Source organism: Macrobrachium nipponense, chromosome 27 (assembly GCF_015104395.2).
Source record: "Macrobrachium nipponense isolate FS-2020 chromosome 27, ASM1510439v2, whole genome shotgun sequence".
Classification (NCBI taxonomy): Eukaryota; Metazoa; Arthropoda; class Malacostraca; order Decapoda; family Palaemonidae; genus Macrobrachium; species Macrobrachium nipponense.
In genome coordinates, this window is record NC_087216.1 from 12,985,480 (window position 1) to 13,003,737 (window position 18,258).

General features: G+C 37.9%; 1 protein-coding gene across 1 annotated transcript; it reads left to right on the top strand.

Moving 5' to 3' along the window:
- The first annotated feature begins 3,752 nt into the window (after positions 1–3,752).
- LOC135200831 (mitochondrial import inner membrane translocase subunit Tim10-like) lies at positions 3,753–7,190 on the top strand. Its single transcript, XM_064229519.1, has 2 exons — positions 3,753–4,152; positions 6,469–7,190. The coding sequence occupies exons 1-2, from the start codon at positions 3,977–3,979 to the stop codon at positions 6,584–6,586; spliced, it is 294 nt and encodes a 97-aa protein (XP_064085589.1). The 5' UTR covers positions 3,753–3,976; the 3' UTR covers positions 6,587–7,190.
- The last annotated feature ends 11,068 nt before the right edge of the window (positions 7,191–18,258 follow it).

Here is an 18,258-nt window from a genome sequence, read left to right on the forward strand (position 1 = left end):
ACGTACTGAAATTATATACCTAAGGGTAGCCCATAGGCTAAACAACGTTAGGCATCGCCGGTAATTCTGAGTTAGGTAGCTAGGCTGTAGCAGTTGTAGGTTACCTGGTAGGTCTTTGGGGTGGCTTTGTATGGTCATGCTATGCCTATAGTATCTCTACTAGCCAAGGCGTAGATTAGCCTAAGCCTCGTCGCTTAATTAAGATACCTAGCCTAGGTACCTACTAGGTACCTAATTTGCTGTATCAAGAGCAACGCCGTAGGTCCTGCTTTCCTATGAATTCAGGAACGAGGATACTTATGTAACAGATAGGCCTTAAGTGGCATTTGGCTATTACCTATGATAAAAGGTTGCATACTAGGTTAATTTAAGGTCAAATTTAAACGTGTGAGTAACTGTAGGCCTCTGAAAAATATATAGGCTACCTAGGATAGAATCACAAAGTAGGCTTATTCACTTCCAATGAAAAGGCTTCCCTAGCCTGGCTGCCTGAGCCTAAACTTCTAGGGTACCTAGGTATTTGGTAATAGCTAGCTACCTAGTATATGGACGTATTTCTCCTGCTACTTTCCTCCGTGTGGGCTACCTAGTTTAGTGCTGTCATTGCACCTCACATGGTGTATTATAGGCATTACGAAATGGTGTTTGGAGTGTCCCTTGGCTCTTCGCTGCATTCTAAAGGATGTTTGCTGTGTCCCTTGGTCCCATAGCTTCATGCAGTGGTTACCCTTTTTATTTTACTCCACTATTGCTCTCTGTCATCAGCTTTGTTGTTCAACACCTCTGAATGTAGGATTTTTTTTTCCTATCATAGGATACATCTTTGTACTTCGTTTCCCGTATTTATTGGCTCTCTTTATTTTGAACTCCGACCAAGTCAGCTTCTAAATAGTATACTGCAAAATAAATAGTGCATCCATTGTTTTTCTTTGTACAGTGTCACATTTGGGGTATCAAGGGAAGGCAAAACCTTCCCAGCCAAGTTAGGGTATGATGGCCAAGTTAGGTTAGGTTGCTGTAGAATAGGTTAGGTTTAGATGCATGGCAGTTGAAATGTCTTTCTTTTCGAGCAGGCCGCAACTTATAGAAATAGGCCTAATGAACGCAACTCCTCATTAGTTTCACAAAGTGAGATAACAAGAAACTGGACTTTTGGTGTGGGCCTCTATACTCTGGCTACAAAAGGTTGAGACTCAAGGGTGATTAGCACTGCTGCCATATTTTCTTAAACCTGTTCAAACTTTTCAGGAAAAAGGCTGACAATTTGGTAGATTTGGCAAAATTTTTGAGCGGCGCTGCCATTTCCTCGTGTATGGATGATTAAGGAAAGTGACCACGGGTCACACCGTGGTCACAGTAATAAGAGGATTGTCTCGATTGTCTGTCGCCTCCCTCCATTCGTCGGTACAAAAGCAAAACTCTGAGATCAAAACATTATACTACTTGGGCCTTCCTATACATTTTTCGAGTTGCTGGATGCAAAATTTAATTAGGGCTATATATGCACATATACATTATATATACATAATATATATAAACCCCAATTAAATTTTGCATGTGTATGTGTGTATATATGTGTGTACATATGTCTATCTTGTAGATATATAAGTAAATACGTAAGACGTAAGCATACATGCACATGGCATATATTACTTTAAAAACGAAGTCACTGTGAATAAAATCAAATAGCTGGACTGTACGCTCGTATATGTCCATTCTCCGGATTAATCTTAGCCTCAAGGAGGTTAATCCTGAAAATGTACCTTTTTGGATTAGAATTAAATACCTCCTTTGACAAGATAGGAGACGTGTCAACGCTGCTAATTGTAGGAAAGTCTCAACCTTTCGTAGGTAGAGTATAGCTCGTGGGGTATTACATGTGCAGGTTTAGAACAGGTGGTAACAGGAATTATCACGATTAACACGTACTTGAGCAGGGAAGCTGACTTTTCTGGATGGGAGATCAGTATCAGTTATGATGTTAAGATAATCCCTTCTGCCTAAGGGGTAAGTCTCCTTTGAAATGGGGTTTATTAAGGTAGTATGCAGGCAGAGGGGTCATGGATGGCTTACTTTTGGGTGGGTCGGGCTAGGACGGGGGGAAATTTTTCTAGCCGGGTAAGGGTACAATATCCTTGGTAAGAAAAATTGGAGGTGGGTCAGGTTAAGTTGTATTCTCTGAAATGCTCACTACTGTTAAGGGGTAGCCTAGGCCAGAGCACATGACCCCTCTTGTCTACATTGGCATGGGTTTATATCCTTTTATGAAAAAATGGCAAATTTTTAAGACTATTTATATTTCTCCTAAGATATACAAACTTGAGGTCTCATTATCGCAGCCCCGACCACCGTCAATTGCTCTGCTTAATCATTTTTGGGCGATTGCCCTCAAGTCTGCAAGAGAAGGCACCAAGTTTGAAAATGTTGTTTCTAAGCTTCAACTGCGAAAGATAGCCATTAAGGGAACTCGGATTTTTATATTGAGGAAACTTTAAAAAAATGTCCTGATTTGATAAATAACCAGAATGTTTGATAAAAAGTTTGTCATTAGCTAATGTTATTGCCATCATTATAAAGATGATAGACTTAGAGTATGTAGCACATATGTAGACTGAACTACAGCATGAAATAAATTAGGCACCATATGATGTAAGCAAACAGGTGTAATTTTGAAATTCCTAAGTACAGTTTCTTTGAAACTGTGTTTGCAAGAGATATCACATAGAAGAAAAAATTGTGGCATATGCCAAACCAGAAACAAACAGTACAAACTATTGCCTTTTATTATGGAATATTCTTCAGTGGGAGCTGTAACCCAGCACTTTTCCTTCGGATACTGTCGAGTGAAGACACGTTAGGTTCTTTTTGACCATAAGGGGTAGCATATACCTTGGTAGTATGTATAGGAAATGTGTTTGTAGTGAGTAAAAATTTGAACAGTAGAGGTGTGCAGGACATAATTAGATTTGCAACCATTTTGTGTCTTCAGTATTGGTGGATCCTTACCATTTTTTATCATTTTAGTGTAGGCCCTGCAGATGTGGTTCTCCCTATGAGGAGTATGCTGGTTGGTTTACTTGGAAGTGGAAAAGATGTGAAAAAAAAAGAAAAAAAGAGGGAAATGCCATGCTCCTGTTTAGTGATGGCCATGGTTTGCATGGCAAATTCCCCCCCTCCCAAGATGAGACTGTAGTAAAAGTTCATGGTATGTCATTGCCTATCCTTGCCTTTTCAGCTCCTTCTGTTATGTCTACATTATGGAGTACTTGAAGATGTGGCTGTTCTATTCTGGCATTACAGGAGGCATATCTTTGCTGCTGCTCTAGATAACAGCCTTAGTTAAGGACTTCCCCTGCTTGGTTTTCTGCTTTGTTGGAGGAGGGAAACCCCTGCAAACATCAAAAAAAGGACATGCTTTGACTTGTTTTCCTGCTGTGGCAAAGAAATGTAAGACATGAGGACAATAAGGGGGAGGAATGCTGACAATTGGGGAGATATGAAACCTCATTATTTATGCAAAATGCTTTTAATTTTATTAAGTGCATATTTAGGAATATAACTCAGTAGTAAATTCCATACTTTATTGGATAATGTTACTTGGGTTTGATTTTTTTTTTAACCTAGATGAAAAGTTGAAGGTATTTATTGTCTGTCAGTATTGTTAGTATATAAGTAATATACATATATACTACAGTAACTCTTTGTGTGATTTGGTGCAGTGTTCCAGTTACCTTTAGATTTTGTTTTTACAGGGCAAGTGTGATAGCTCTTGGTGTTGGAGGCTTTGTTGCAACGAAGACTGTAATTGATGGCCAGCGTCGTGAATCCATGAAAGTCAGAGAACGAATGAAAAACGCAAATACTGGAGAATACGAAGTAAAACGCAATTTTACTGGTTAAATAATTCCCATAACTTGATATTTCTCTGGTTACCAACAAATCTTTTTGCTGTAATAATTACGAATTGTGACTCAAAATGGCAGGGCTCCCAGCACTCAATGAATCCCAGATGAAACTAGTGGCAAAGATCTGGAGATTGAGATGTTTGTCTGATATGTATACCCGCATGACAAACTCTTGTCACAAGAAATGCATACCAACAAAATACAAGGACTCAGAAATAGCAAAGGGAGAAGCAGTTTGCATAGACAGGTCAGTAGTTTAATATGTTGTGTTATAAAGTGATATTCTCGTACACAAACAAACCTTGGTTTTACAAGTACTTTTAAAAACAGGTTTATTACTGTACTTTATAACTATATGTTGATATTTCAAATATAGTACAGCTTAAGTAGAAGCCTTCTAGATGTGCTGGATGTATTGGTGTTCTAGATACATACCTGAAACTGTTTATACTTCTTTGTCTTCCAGGAACTCAAGTTCAATTAGGCTCTCCTTGCAGATAAATGATATACCTACATTAATGCACAATGGGTAGAGAATTTTTGTCATAGAAGGGGCAGCCCCATTTTAACAAGGAATGTTAAGGAACTTTTTCTGCATTCCTGAACATTTATGTACACAAGATATCGGGTGTTTTCACACATTATGTTGTTTAAAGGACAGTTTTAAAAGGAAAGTTATTCTTTCCTTTTCCTTATCAATAGATTTACCTAGATTTACGTATATACATTCATTTATGTTAGTAAATACAACTACACAATTTGTACATTGAGATAATTTTTTTTTTAGTAGAAAATGCACCTCCTCCTTGAATTTTAATTCAGTTCAGGTCTTCTCAAATGCCATTCCTCCATTTTCTGGGCCCATGATGGAATGGCCTCCTTCACTGTTCCATCTTAGTCAGGCTTTGTAGGGTAAGGAGGGGGAAGCAGTTATGATTGTGTGTTACAGACTGTTGAATACCTGAAAAGGGTAAAAGCTGTAAATAAGAAGTATTAGTAATGAGTCTGAAACACTGGATTTGATCCTGTGAATTCCACCTCGTATGCAGGATATGATTCATTATCTATTATTGAGCTCTGATGCTCACATGTTTAGGATCCGATGATGTACGCCTTTTGTATTTTGTATATTCTACTAAGTGCCTTCTTCTATGTAGGTAAGCAAATAAACTCATGCAAAGAACACGGCGACATTAGATGGAATTGTATCTCCAATACTAAAATACCATCTTTTCTCTATCTTCAGCTAAGAGTGGAGATTTGTAGTATATATGTGTTATATAGCCTATGCAGACACATACAACAGTACTCATTGAAAGAGAAATTTCACCCATATTGGTGACACTAATTATCTTTAGAATCTTGTTGAAGAAGAGTCATATGTCCATAAGCTGCCATTAGAATGTTTGGTGTGGCCTGAGGGCCAGTGGATTGAATGAAAACTGCAGTAATTTTTTTCTGCTTCAATAATATAGTTTTATCAAGTTTTGATCAAACTATTTCATGGTTTAATGTTAAAATTTGCATGAAGTTCAAATTGGTGATACTGATATTATGAATTACAACTTGAATGTTGCCAGGTTTGTTTCAGAATGTCAGTCAGTCATTACACAGTGAAATATAGGTAGGTGAATCGCTTTTCTGCTCTTTTATTCTGTGCGATTACTCATTAAATGTGTAGTAAGTAACCCAGAAATTTTTAAGTCCTTTGGAAGGCTTCCAAAATTGTCACACTCATTAAACTCATGGGTATATGATGAATAACTCATGGTACATTACCTAACCCCTGAATTCAAGATAACGCAAAGTATATCAAGTATTGGAGATAAATGTTTGAAAAGGTATATCAGAATCTTTGACATTTTCAGTTTATCCAGTTTATTAATTTTAAGATTTTGTTATATTGAATGAAGTCTGAAATAGTTCATCAAGAACAAATCCCTCTGGCCCCCCTGTAAGAAATGGGAATGGTAACATGATTTGCTTATACAGTAGAACAGTATTTTCGGATCTATTTGTGTGGTGAATGATATTTTTATTTTCACATGCATCAAATAATTGACTCCAGTACTTTGTAGCAAGGATTATAAAGTTGTCTGGAGACCAGTGAGATATCAATATAGCAAAAGAAAAAAAAAAGCTTTGTACACTATAACATATAATGTTCAAAGTAATCATTCTATAAGAGTAAGTCCCAGGAAGTACCCATGTTCCAGTTGGTTTCTGTGTAATAGTTGTCTGGTATTCCTCAGTTTGCGTATCATACTTGTTGGGTATTCCCCTGGTTTCTGTGTCACAGTTGTTGGGTATTCCCCCTAAGAGAATGAATGACTTAACACTAGGCCAGTGTACTGTATGGGACTTTTATGAAGTGTTTATGTAATCTAAAATTTTAAAATTTTTGTTTTTTTATTTCATGGCTTTAGATACGAATTTGGTTGTCTTTATATGAAAACAGTATTTGACTATACTGTATAGTGACTTCTCCATGATTCATAAATCTATAAGTGTATTTTTATGGTCTAATGGTCATCCATTATGAAAATTTATCTTTGCTTTGTAGGTGCGTTGCCAAGTATTGGGAGATACATGAGCGTGTTGGTAAGAAGTTGCAAACAATGTCTACACAGGATGAAGAGGCGCTGAAGAAAATAGCAGCAGAACAGGGCCTCATCAAGTAATAATAGCTATTAAGGTCATTGAATGTGTAAATATTAAAATTTCCTTAGGATGAAAATACTGTGCTATTGGAAACAAGAAAGATTAATCCATTTTTACATGGTGATTGTTGTACCATACATTTAAGTGTATCTATGGTGGTGTAGATAGCTAAAAGTTTTAATGAATGAATAGTAATGTGTAGTTCAAGGTTAGGTACAAGTCATTGGTTAGTAGTTATCATCAAGAAAGTTATTCTTTACAATGAAACTTAATTGTTAACGAAATTATGTTCCAGGAATTTGTCATACAGTACTATTTTACTTTGCGTACTTGTTGCCCTTATCTGACACTGATATACATTTATTAGTTAGACTCGGCTCTGGTCCTTGATGAACGAATGTATTCATGTATTCTTGTATTAAATTATGATATCTTTTCAGTTTTCTGTTTTACTGAGAATTTCTTTATTATTCAAGTTTGAAGTAGTTAAATATTTCATAATGAGTTTATATTTTTAAATTTCAACATTTATTTGGTAAAATAGGTATTCAAAGATTATAATTTCAAGAAATTAATTAGCAGGCTTTTTGAAAGGTTGATATGTTTTCCTTTTCTGACTGTAATCTTCTTCTTCCCAGCTTTTTCCCATTTTTATATGGGGTCGCCGTTTCGGATGAGCCGTTTCCATCTATTTCTATCTTGCACTTCTGCCTCATCAATTCCCTTCTCATGTAAATCTCCTCTCACACAGTCCTTCCATTCTTTCTTGGTCTCCCTCTCTTTCTTCTTCCTTGCACCTCCACTCCCATAGTATGTCTCCCAGCATGGTCCTCATCTCTCCTCAACAGGTGTCCATACCATCTCAGCCTCCCCCCTCCTGCACTTTCTTTGATACTTCCACCACCTTAGTTGACCCCCTTATGTAGTCATTTCTGATCCTATCCACTCTTGTTACCCAGACATCCACCTAAGCATTCTCATTTCTGCCACATCCATCTTCTTCTGCTCTGCTTTTCTCATGCTTGCTGTTTCCGTACCATACAGCATTGCTGTTCTTACCACCGTCTTGTGAAATTTTCCTTTTAACCTAAGCGGCACTCTTTTGTCACAAAGAACTCCCGAGCGCTCTCCAGTTGTTCCAGCCTGCTGTACCCGATGTTTACTTCTTCTTCCATACTTCCTCCAGCGTTAACAAAAGATCCCAATACTTAAACTTATCAACTCTCCTTATTTGCTCTCCACCAAGCTGAATACTTTCTCTATCATCCCCCTCAGTGGTGGTACACATATATTCTGTCTTGGATCTACTTATTCTCATTCCTCTGTCCTCCAGTACTTGTCTCCATCTTCCAATTTCACTTCCAGATCTTCCCTGCTCTCTGCACACAGAACAATATCATCCGCATACAATATGTTCCATGGTACTGTCTCCCTTACTTCCTCTATTATAACATCCATCACTATGTTAAAAGATAAATGGGCTCAGAGCCGACCCTGGTGTAATCCTACTCTCACCTCAAAACCTTCTGTCTCCCCAACACTGCTCCTCACTCTGGTAAATACATTCCGGTACATCTCTTGTATCAATCGCACATACTTCTCTGGCACCATCTTCTCCCTCAGGCTCCTCCATACCTCTTGTCTCGGGACTCTGTCATAAGCCTTTTCAAGGTCAATGAATACCATATGTAGGTCCCTTTGTCTTTCCCCGAATTTCTCCATTATTTGCCTCAGACAAAAATATACCATCTGTTGTTCCCCTTCCCTTCATAAATCCCATCTGCTCTTTACCTATTTGTACTTCTTCTCTCAGTCTAGCATCTATCATCCTTTCCAGTATCTTCAAAGTGTGGGACATCAATTTAATGCCCCTATAATTACCACACTCTTGGACATCGCCTTTCCCTTTAAAAATTGGGATCAATATACTCCCACGCCACTCATTTGGTATCTTTTCCTGTTCAAGGATCTTTATCATAAGATCGTACAGTATATCCACTCCTTATCTCCTAATGCTTTCCATGCCTCCACCGGGATCATGTCTGGTCCGGTGCCTTCCCATTCTTCATCTTCTTCAGTTGCATTTAGTACCTCTTGCCTAGAAAACCTCATTACCATGCCAATGTTCACTTGCCCATCCTCTCTTATTAGTCTATTATTTTCTTCATTTAACAACTGTTCGAAATATTCTTTCCATCTCTTCACAATGTCTTCCTCCTTTCTAAGCACTACACCCTCTTGATTCTTTATTTGTTTGATGTGTGTTATATCTTTGGTGCTCTTATTTCTAGCCTTTGATAGCTTCATCATCTTCTTTAATCCTTCCTTTGTCCCCAGCTCATTATACACATCATCATACGACTTTGCTTTAGCTTGGGCTACCACCTTTTTCACCACCTTGTTTTTCTCTCTGTACCTATTTCTGTCTTCCACTGACTGTGACTCTTCCCATCTTTTCTTTGCCTCCTTCTTATCTTTTACTACTTTCTCAATGTCTTCATCCCACCACCAACTATCCTTTTCTTCCCATATGATACCAGATGTCTCTCCTAGCAGCTCCTTTCCATGCCTTCTTATTACTGCTGCATTTCGTGCCCACCATTCTTGAACATCTTCAATCCCTATATCAATATCCTCCAAAACCCTCCTCTTAAACTCTCTCTTTCTTATCCCCTTCCTTCTGTAATTCGTACCATTTAATTTTCCTTATCCCTTTAGCTTTGGTTTTCTTTCCCTTTTCAACTTCAAGTCCATACATAGCAGCCTGTGTTGGGGGGCTACATGGTCGCCTGGAATAACTTTGCAGTTCTTGAACCTCCACCAGATTTATCCTTTTATACAAGAAATAGTCTATCTGGGAGAATCTTCCCCCACTCCTATAGTTATTAGGTGTTCCCTTTTCTTCTCAAAAAATGTGTTTACTATTGCCATGTCGAAATGACACGCAAAGTCCACTACACTCTCTCCTTCTGGGTTTCTCTCCCCAATTCCATGGCCCCCATGCACCGCCCCAATCGCCTCATTTTCACTTCCGACATGGCCATTCAAATCTGCCCCAACTATCACCCTCTCATGCTCTTCCAGTTCTTGCATTATTCCATCCATGTCTCTCCAGAAATTCCCCTTCTCTTCTTCTGTGCAACCAACTTGTGGTGCATATGCGCTTATAATATTCAGAATCTCTCCTCCATAACATATCTTCAATCTGATGATACGGTCATTCTTTCTATGCACTTCTATTACCGAGTTCTTTAGTTCACTAGACAGTACTATGCCAACTCCATTTCTACCTTGTTTATTTGCTCCACTATAATATAGCTTATATCCATCTCCCAACTCTTTAGCTTTATTTCCTTTCCACCGCGTTTCTTGCACACACACAACATCTACTTTCTTTTCTCTCATCAAGTCAGCCAATTCTCTACCTCTCCCTTTTCTGACTGTAATATATCTAAAAAAAAAAATTAAGAAAGCTTATGTACTGTTTTGAAGGAATGTTTTTTTATGTAGTACAGAAAAGTGCTGAATGCCCCAGTGAATTATAAAAGAAGTCCAAATTATCAGTACGTATCTGCTTGAGCACTCCTGATTATCGACCACTAAAATCAGAATTTCATACTTTTATGGGTCCTAAGATTTTTTAATAACAGTGTAAGTAAGAGTCTCTCTCTCTCTCTCTCTCTCTCTCTCTCTCTCTCTCTCTCTCTCTCTCTCTCTCTCTCTCTCTCTCTCTCTCTCTCTCTCTCTCTCCTGCAGTATTTTCCTTTATTACTCCAAGTGAACTTTACAGAACTAGTAATTCCTAATTTACATTTTTCATAATTTTACATGGTCTTTTGTATGTAATATCTTTTAAGAAAATGTAAATAAAATCATTAACTTGTATTGGGAAAATTAATTTTCTGATTTATTTCATACAGATGAATAGTTGGTGAAAAATAATGTAACAATTTCTGGTGTATTTGCTACAGATACTACAAGTATGAGGAATAATATTTGGCCTGAAGGTTAAGCAAGAAATGTCATGAGCATTATTTATGATATACGTACTTGAATTTTCTGAAAAAGATTACAGAGCTATGGTAAACAATGTATGGTTAGCATCATACAATAGTCAGTAAGTATACTAACATACTCATATAACTTCCTGTGAGAGATGGTATTTGCAATTCATCAGTATGGGGTTTGGGGTGGTAATGTAGTTTGATCTTAATCATTTAGCTATCAAAGAGAATGAGATATAATTGCCAGTAAAAATACTCTTCACTTTTCCTGTTCTGAACTTCTTGTGAAATGTGTCTGTTGCTGGTCATATAAATTTTCTTACTTGTTTCTGACCTACCCATTAAAAGTTACAAAAGCCTTGAGAGAAGACCCAGTTCTACTTGGATGAGAACTATTACACTGGAGATGAATGAGACATTTTATGTCACAGGTGCTTAGGATGTTTTTTCATTCTAGCTTCATGTGCTTTTGGAAGTATCTACCTTCCATCATTCTATTCCTAGTTTCTGGAATCTTAATGACAAATTAAAAGAATTCTAGATGAATTGGGAAGAGAGATTACCTCTCTGGTGGAGAAATTTTGCAGTTACATCAGTGAGACTAGAAAAGTGTCTTTTATGTTGCTCTACAGAGAATGTTTGGTTCATTGATGTCAGTTGAATGCTAAAAGTCCAGTTCGTATGTATTTACTTTGTTATTGACCGTAACTGCCTTTAAATGGCTGTGAAATACTGAAATGAGGACAAAGGATATTAAAAATTGGAGATGAGTTCAGTCTACAGTGTGCAAGTAGTAAAGGAGTGACATATTAATTTGACTTGCTATCTGGTATTGGCTCCATCACTTTTTTGTTTGAAGAGGTAGAACTTTTCTCCCTAACTTTGTGGAAGGCTAGCCATGCAAGAATATTAAATTTTTATAAAGAAGACATTAAAGCATTGGGATTAGTTTTTTTTAAGTAGAAATTTTTTAAGAGGAAACATTCTTTCAAAGGAACTAAGGAAATATTTTGGGCAAATTAATAAGAAAGATAACTGACGGTTTTCAGTTCAGAATAAAATATACACTAGAAATAAAACTTATATTTCACTCCACTAGGCTTGCATGCTATTGTTGATCTATGTTAAACTCGCTGCATGATCTTATTAGCAATGATGCGTGGGGTGAAAATCCACGCCTCCAGGTATCTGGATGAAAAAGAAAATATGTATTAAAGTACATAGTTCTGTTATAGATTACTATGGCAAAGGGTCAGAAATCTTCTCTATTAGTGGATGAGTTCAGGGTATTAGTCTTCTAAAAGTGCCATTTAATTTGTTAATGACAAAGTGAGTTAAGTTACATCTTTCATCAGAGGAAGAGGAATTAAACCAAATGATGCAGGCATTTAGTAAGCTATTGTGAAACTTTTTTTGTTTAGTTTATACCCAAATGTCATTACGGAGGGGGACAAGTATTTAAATGTTATATTATAAGTAACAAAAAGTTTTGTTGACTTATTTAATTTAAGAAATTTGGAAACCAAATCTCATTAAAAATGTATAATCCAAAGTGCCAGCTGAACTGAATTGATACAGCATCTTGCATGGGTCAGCAAGAGCTACAGCAAATAATCTCATTCTTCGTTTGGAAAAACCTGAGCATTACCAGAGTCGTCATAATGTTTTAACGGTAAGATGTGAAATAGTTTTCCTGTGTGCTCTGTGCTCTTCTACTTGAATTCCCGACTGTGATCTGCCTAAGTCCTTTATCTATGCCCATTTTATACAAATATCTGGCTTTTTTTTATGGGGCTTCATTACTTAGACTGTATTTTATAAAGGAAAACGGTAGAACCCCATATCTTTGAAATTGCAGAGCTAAACGTTCCTGATGAGACATTAAGAGGCCATATAGGGTATATTGTACAGGAATCAAAACCTTTAAGGCTGCGAAACCATTTGATGCTTATGTTTGGGGCAATTATGCAGGTTCTTTTCAGTTGAAGCCACGGCTAATACATAGTGGAGAACTCAAGTGCTGAAGAACATTTCTAAGGCCTCTCTCTCAGTCTATGGCTGTACTTGGGTTGACGTGTATTATTTTTGAGAATTTTTTCTTCAGCTGCTTTGTCTCAGCAGTGCAGAAATGTTGTAAGGACAAAGGCATCCTATAAATATACTTTTATTTTAGAATCGCTCCTGGTTACCCTCGAAACCTTGTTGAATTTCGCCCAAATGTCACCTTTGCATACCTACCTCCCGACACCATCTCTGGCTTGAAAATGATAGATCAGGGAATCATTGCCGACTTCAGTCGTTGCTACCTTAGCTGAATGCGCAGGATGCTGTACATGCATTGAACAGCAAAAATTCAGTCTGCAACTTTTGGAGGGGATACAACATATATACAAAGCAGTCCTGAATGTAAACACCCCTTGGAATTAAATTATGACCATCGGTATGAATGGTGTTTGAAAGATGTGCCCACAATTTGTTCACGATTTCAAGGGATATTCCAAGGCAGATAAAAAGGCATTACATACTGCCTATAATACTATTAGTATAGATAGGATACACTTACATAAGCATCCACCAAGGTGTCTATTAACTCTTGACGGGCTGCTATAAGAACAAGAGTCCGTGCCTGCTAAATATTCCGGCTAATCTAAAACTAATTGCTTTGCTTTTGTTTCTATCAGTTGCTTTTTGGAATAACTGACCGTACACTGAGTAAGAAATAATGTTGACAAAAGGTCAGTTAATCGTGCAACAAACCGCCGGAATCCTAGGGCTGAGAATTTGAAAAGAAACGCGTAATTTGGTAGGACTTGGATAGCCGTTTCGGTCTAAACACTAAAGACCGCAGGATGAGTGATGTTGGCGGTTTTGGCGCCCAGCAATAAAGCGGTGTTATGGTTGTTGACGTTGAAGAGGTGTGGCATCCCTGTGTTGCGTCTTATTCACACACGGCTATCTCATTTACTTGTTTGATCAGCTGACGTGTTTTTTAGACAAACTTGCTATAGCTACGTTGACCCACCGCTGCTCTGCTCAGCCAGCTCTGCTTTGCCCGCTAGCTCCCTGGCCCCCCCCCCTTCCCCCCCCCCCCGACCCCCCCCCCCTCCTAACCCCTTCCTAAGACTTTCTCATTCTCTCTTTCCTTTTAGTGCTTATTTATTCCCCCTCCTACCCCTGTCTAAGACTTTCTCATTCTCTCTTTCCTTTTAGTGCTAATTTATTGTCGCTTGTATTTTCCCCTATCTTTGGAAATCTCCCCGCTTCCTCCTTGCCTATTCTTTGGTTTGAAATTTCTGTTGGGATATTTTCATAAATAAAGATCCCTACACAGCAATAAGAAAATAAAAAATTCTACGCTACTATATATAGTATTCATCTCGGGCTCTTGTGTATCATAATTATCGCCACCTTCATCTTATATCCACCAAAATATGTCCATGTATTGTCAAACGAGAAGAACAAAAAGATGAAAAGAAAACTTGAGAAGAAGCGCCCATCTGTTCGACGAACAGCACACGCCATCCTTTAAACAAGGCTTCATCAACACACGCCGCGCCAAACCAAACAATTTTCTTGTGCTTCTTCTCACACGCCTGCGTCAAAACAACAGGTTTCTGGTATCAGATAATTCGGACGAGTTTGACAGTGAAGGCGAAACGTAAGACTTACAAGTTCTTCTTGATGATTTTTGTTATGGGAGACCAAAAGAAAACAAATGTTTTAGTCTGTGATAAGTCTTGCAGCAACTTGAACCAATGCCTCCGGCGTTTCTTATAGTTTTTCTTTTTTTCAGTATCTTCATGCATGCCGAACTTACGATCTTTTAGAAAAAAAAAAACGTTATTTCATTTGCTTAATTTTCAGTTTAAGATGTGTCACAGAACGTCACACAGCTAAGGATAAACTTTCTCTCTCTCTCTCTCTCTCTCTCTCTCTCTCTCTCTCTCTCTCATATTTCACAACGAACGTGACCTATCTGGAACTGAGAGTAGAAGGTGTTTGGCGAACGCGCGTTCTCCTCCTCCTCGTGGATGCGACTATTTATATAACGTTGGTTTCAATCGATCGATCGGGGGAGATATATATATATATATATATATATATATATATATATATATATATATATATTATATAGATATATATATTATATATATATATATCTATATATATATATATATATATATATATATATATATATATGTATATACACGTGTGTGTGTGTGTGTGTTCACTATAGAAGTGAGAAGAAATATGCTTATTGGACTTAGTGGTTACCGCCCTACCAACAAGTGTTTGAGTGTGTGTTTCATAAATTTTTAAGAACTAAGTTTGTAAGGAAGATGAACCGAAAACGCGCAGATAAATTTTTACTATAATTTTTCCACCGAATCCTTCACAAACACAGACGTTCTTTGTCGAATGACGAATCCGTCACGACCACTCTTGACTATGCGGATGGACAGAGTCTTATTAGTATGATTTATCGCTTCCGCTTGTTTGGTGTGATTTTATTTTTATATGTCCTTCTTATGTGACCTACAATTTCCTTCATTAAGGACAGTATGTAGTAAGCATGTAGAATGGGTTTTTAAATAATCAAAGAAATTTAAATGAAGTTATTATCTATGATCGACATGCAGCCGGCAGTCGTGTGGATCTCTAAGATAGTATTCTTTATCGGATTCTGTCATTTGCTATCGAGTCGAATTGAATGGCGTTGTTTAGATAATGCAAAACAATATACCGATAGATAAAAGCTGCAAAATAGCTCAACTCCGACTCTTCTATTCCCCTCGAAGTTTAATTAAAGGGTTTGTTTATCATGTGACCAACCGGCTGAGTGGGTGCGGAGAGGCGATTGTCGGTCGAGATTCAAAGTAAGCTTTCTTTTCAGGGTAGAGCGAGAGATTTTTTGGAGGGTTATTCTGGATTTTTCATTCAAGACTCTCTCTCTCTCTCTCTCTCTCTCTCTCTCTCTCTCTCTCTCTCTCTCTCTCTCTCTCTTAGAGGGACTTGAACGGTGACACTTGCCATCATTAACCCGAGAGCTGGAAACTTTGGCGGAATTTCGAGGAGGTCCTTTGCGTTGTTAGGAGATGGAGGCGATGTATATTTTATCCAAACAGTAAGTATGTATTTTTAAAAAAGTAGTGGGAAATCACATCTACAGTGATTACGAAATGCTGTGCTCCTAAATTTTTAATTATATGAGTAAATGGAAATCATATTAAGCGAATGTTAAAAAACGACGTGAGTAAATTTAACACAAGGCAGGATGGAATGCTCTACTTACAACAACAAAAACTTTTAGCTTGAACCAGTACATTATTCTACATCTAACAGACAAAGCGATTCAAGTGATAGGAAGGGTTATGCTATCTTCATCGAGACGATTTATATAAGAAGAGGCATCATCAGCACCTCCAACTCTACGTAATACAAAGGGCCCTTGAGAATTTCCTCCACTTACATTTTTCCTGTGCCTTATCTTCCGCCTATCATCCATCATCCCAAGCCTACCATCGCATAGTTCTCATCCAAGTGAGCCTTTTCCTTCCAACTCTGCTGGTACCCTCAGTAGTTTCTGCTACCACTACTTGTATAGTACTATACTCCCAAGGGTTATTGGACACTTTTCCTTTTCAACGCTATAGCTCCTCTACACGTGGAATTTTTCTACTTTACCCTGTGGTATCATTTATGAATCTGCTCAGCAATGTGACTGCTAATATTCTTAAAACTTTATTCTCAGATCAATCAAATCCTTTCAATATAGTTTCTTCGTCTTCTGCGATTTATAACCGCGTATATACAATACAGCGGTACTAGACTTAAGGCTCCCATACACTGAACGACTGTCTGAACGATTGTCGTCATCGACCCTCACACAGTATGAACGATCTCCGCACCGATTTCAGTCTGAACAAAGATTTTGTCTCGAGAAGACACGGCATCACCGCTGGAAGAGACGCGCGCGATAGCGTTATATCGGCAGACAAACTCATACATTGAACATCTGCGTATGACAGACTTAAGTCGCAAGCCAGCAACCTGGTCGTGACAGATTCCCGCTGAAATCGTTCAGATACGAAGCTCCGCCCACTTTTGCATTCAGACAAGCCCATACACAGTGTTTTTGCGAACGATACAGACAGTCGTTCAGACAATCGTTCAGTGTATGGGGGCTTTTAGTTTTACTTTCTTATGCAATGTCAGTCTAATTGGCCTCTAAATCTTATTCAGCCTGTCCATGATTTGGTTTGCCTTATTTAGTTTTTCACTAAACGCCAAGTCGAGAGACCCCTTACTGGTTATCATTGCAGGTTTTTTTTTTTCTTTTTTTTTTTTTTAAGTTTCAATTTCGTTAACCCTCTCTCCATCTAACGTCATTTCTTCCATTAGCACACACTCTGTCATCATTAATTTGTTTTTAATAAAACTGAGTCCCACCTCTCTAGATACCTGATGCATTCTGTGTAGCAATTATTGTAAATCTTGTGGCGTTTAGATGATTAAAACACCATCTTCACTAACAACCAAGTAAAAAAAGATAATATTTAGCAATAACTTTAACCTTCTAGGCTACCAAGGGTTGACAGTAGTAGCCACATGGTGACCCATACGAATCTATTTGAATTTTACTTTGCCCTTTTTTGGAACTGTTCTCCAGTTTTTATTTTCTTTCTTGACTAAACTAAACTCCTCCCTCTCAATATTTGTATGCGGATAGACTCAATGCATCAGCCGAGTAATACAATATATCGATTTTCTGTAAAACAAAAGGGGTTCGGTTAATGGCGTAGAGTTCTGAGACCTAAATATATTGGTAAGCTATAACCAATTTTGTATTTTTTGTCTATTTTTTTTTATTTTACTTTCAAACAAAATCGGTCCGGGGAGTCATTCCAAGGTTCATAGAGAATGAAGTCGTACGTTTATTGATAAAGCATATATATATTTTTTTATATTCTTCTTTCCGAAAGCTTTCCCTTCTTCGCCCCGTTTCCAAAATCTATACTGTCGCTCGTAGATTATTGTTTATGATTTTGTTCCCCCTCCATACATTTCAATCTGTTATGAAAATTAACCCTTCTGCCAGTAAATCTTTTCTATTTTCTTGGTGCGACTACTCTCTCTTATGCCGGCACAAATTAAGATGAAGGATGGCTAATTATATTGTGACCACCGCCCCCACCCCCATTTTTTTTAAGACCTGTCATATACGTAGGTAGGCTAGGAACGTGTCTGATTCTTATGAAGGTTAACGAAACTCATACTTTCCAGGGAAATGACAAGAAGTGGAATTGTGACAGAAATTCGGAATAATACCTATGTATTGTGTAACGGAAACAATTAATGTGGTCATGGCAACTCGGCAGCGAGTCGCGGACTCGAGACTCATCGCGGCCCAGACCAGTGGTGCCAACTTGGCGAAAATGTAGCTAGATTTGGCGAATTTTAAACTTCTCTAGCGAACTTTCTAAGTCTATTGCGACTAGCGGATTTTTTAGCGAATTTTTGTTCCGTCTGACGAATATTTTAGCGAATTTCAGGTCAAAGTGTGATTTTTTTTTTTTTGGGGGGGGGGCGGTTTTGCCGTTTCCTCGTGTATGGCTCCCCAAGGTATGGATGATTAAGGGAAGTGACCACGGGTCATAGCAGTAAGAGGATTGTCTGTCAGCCCCCTT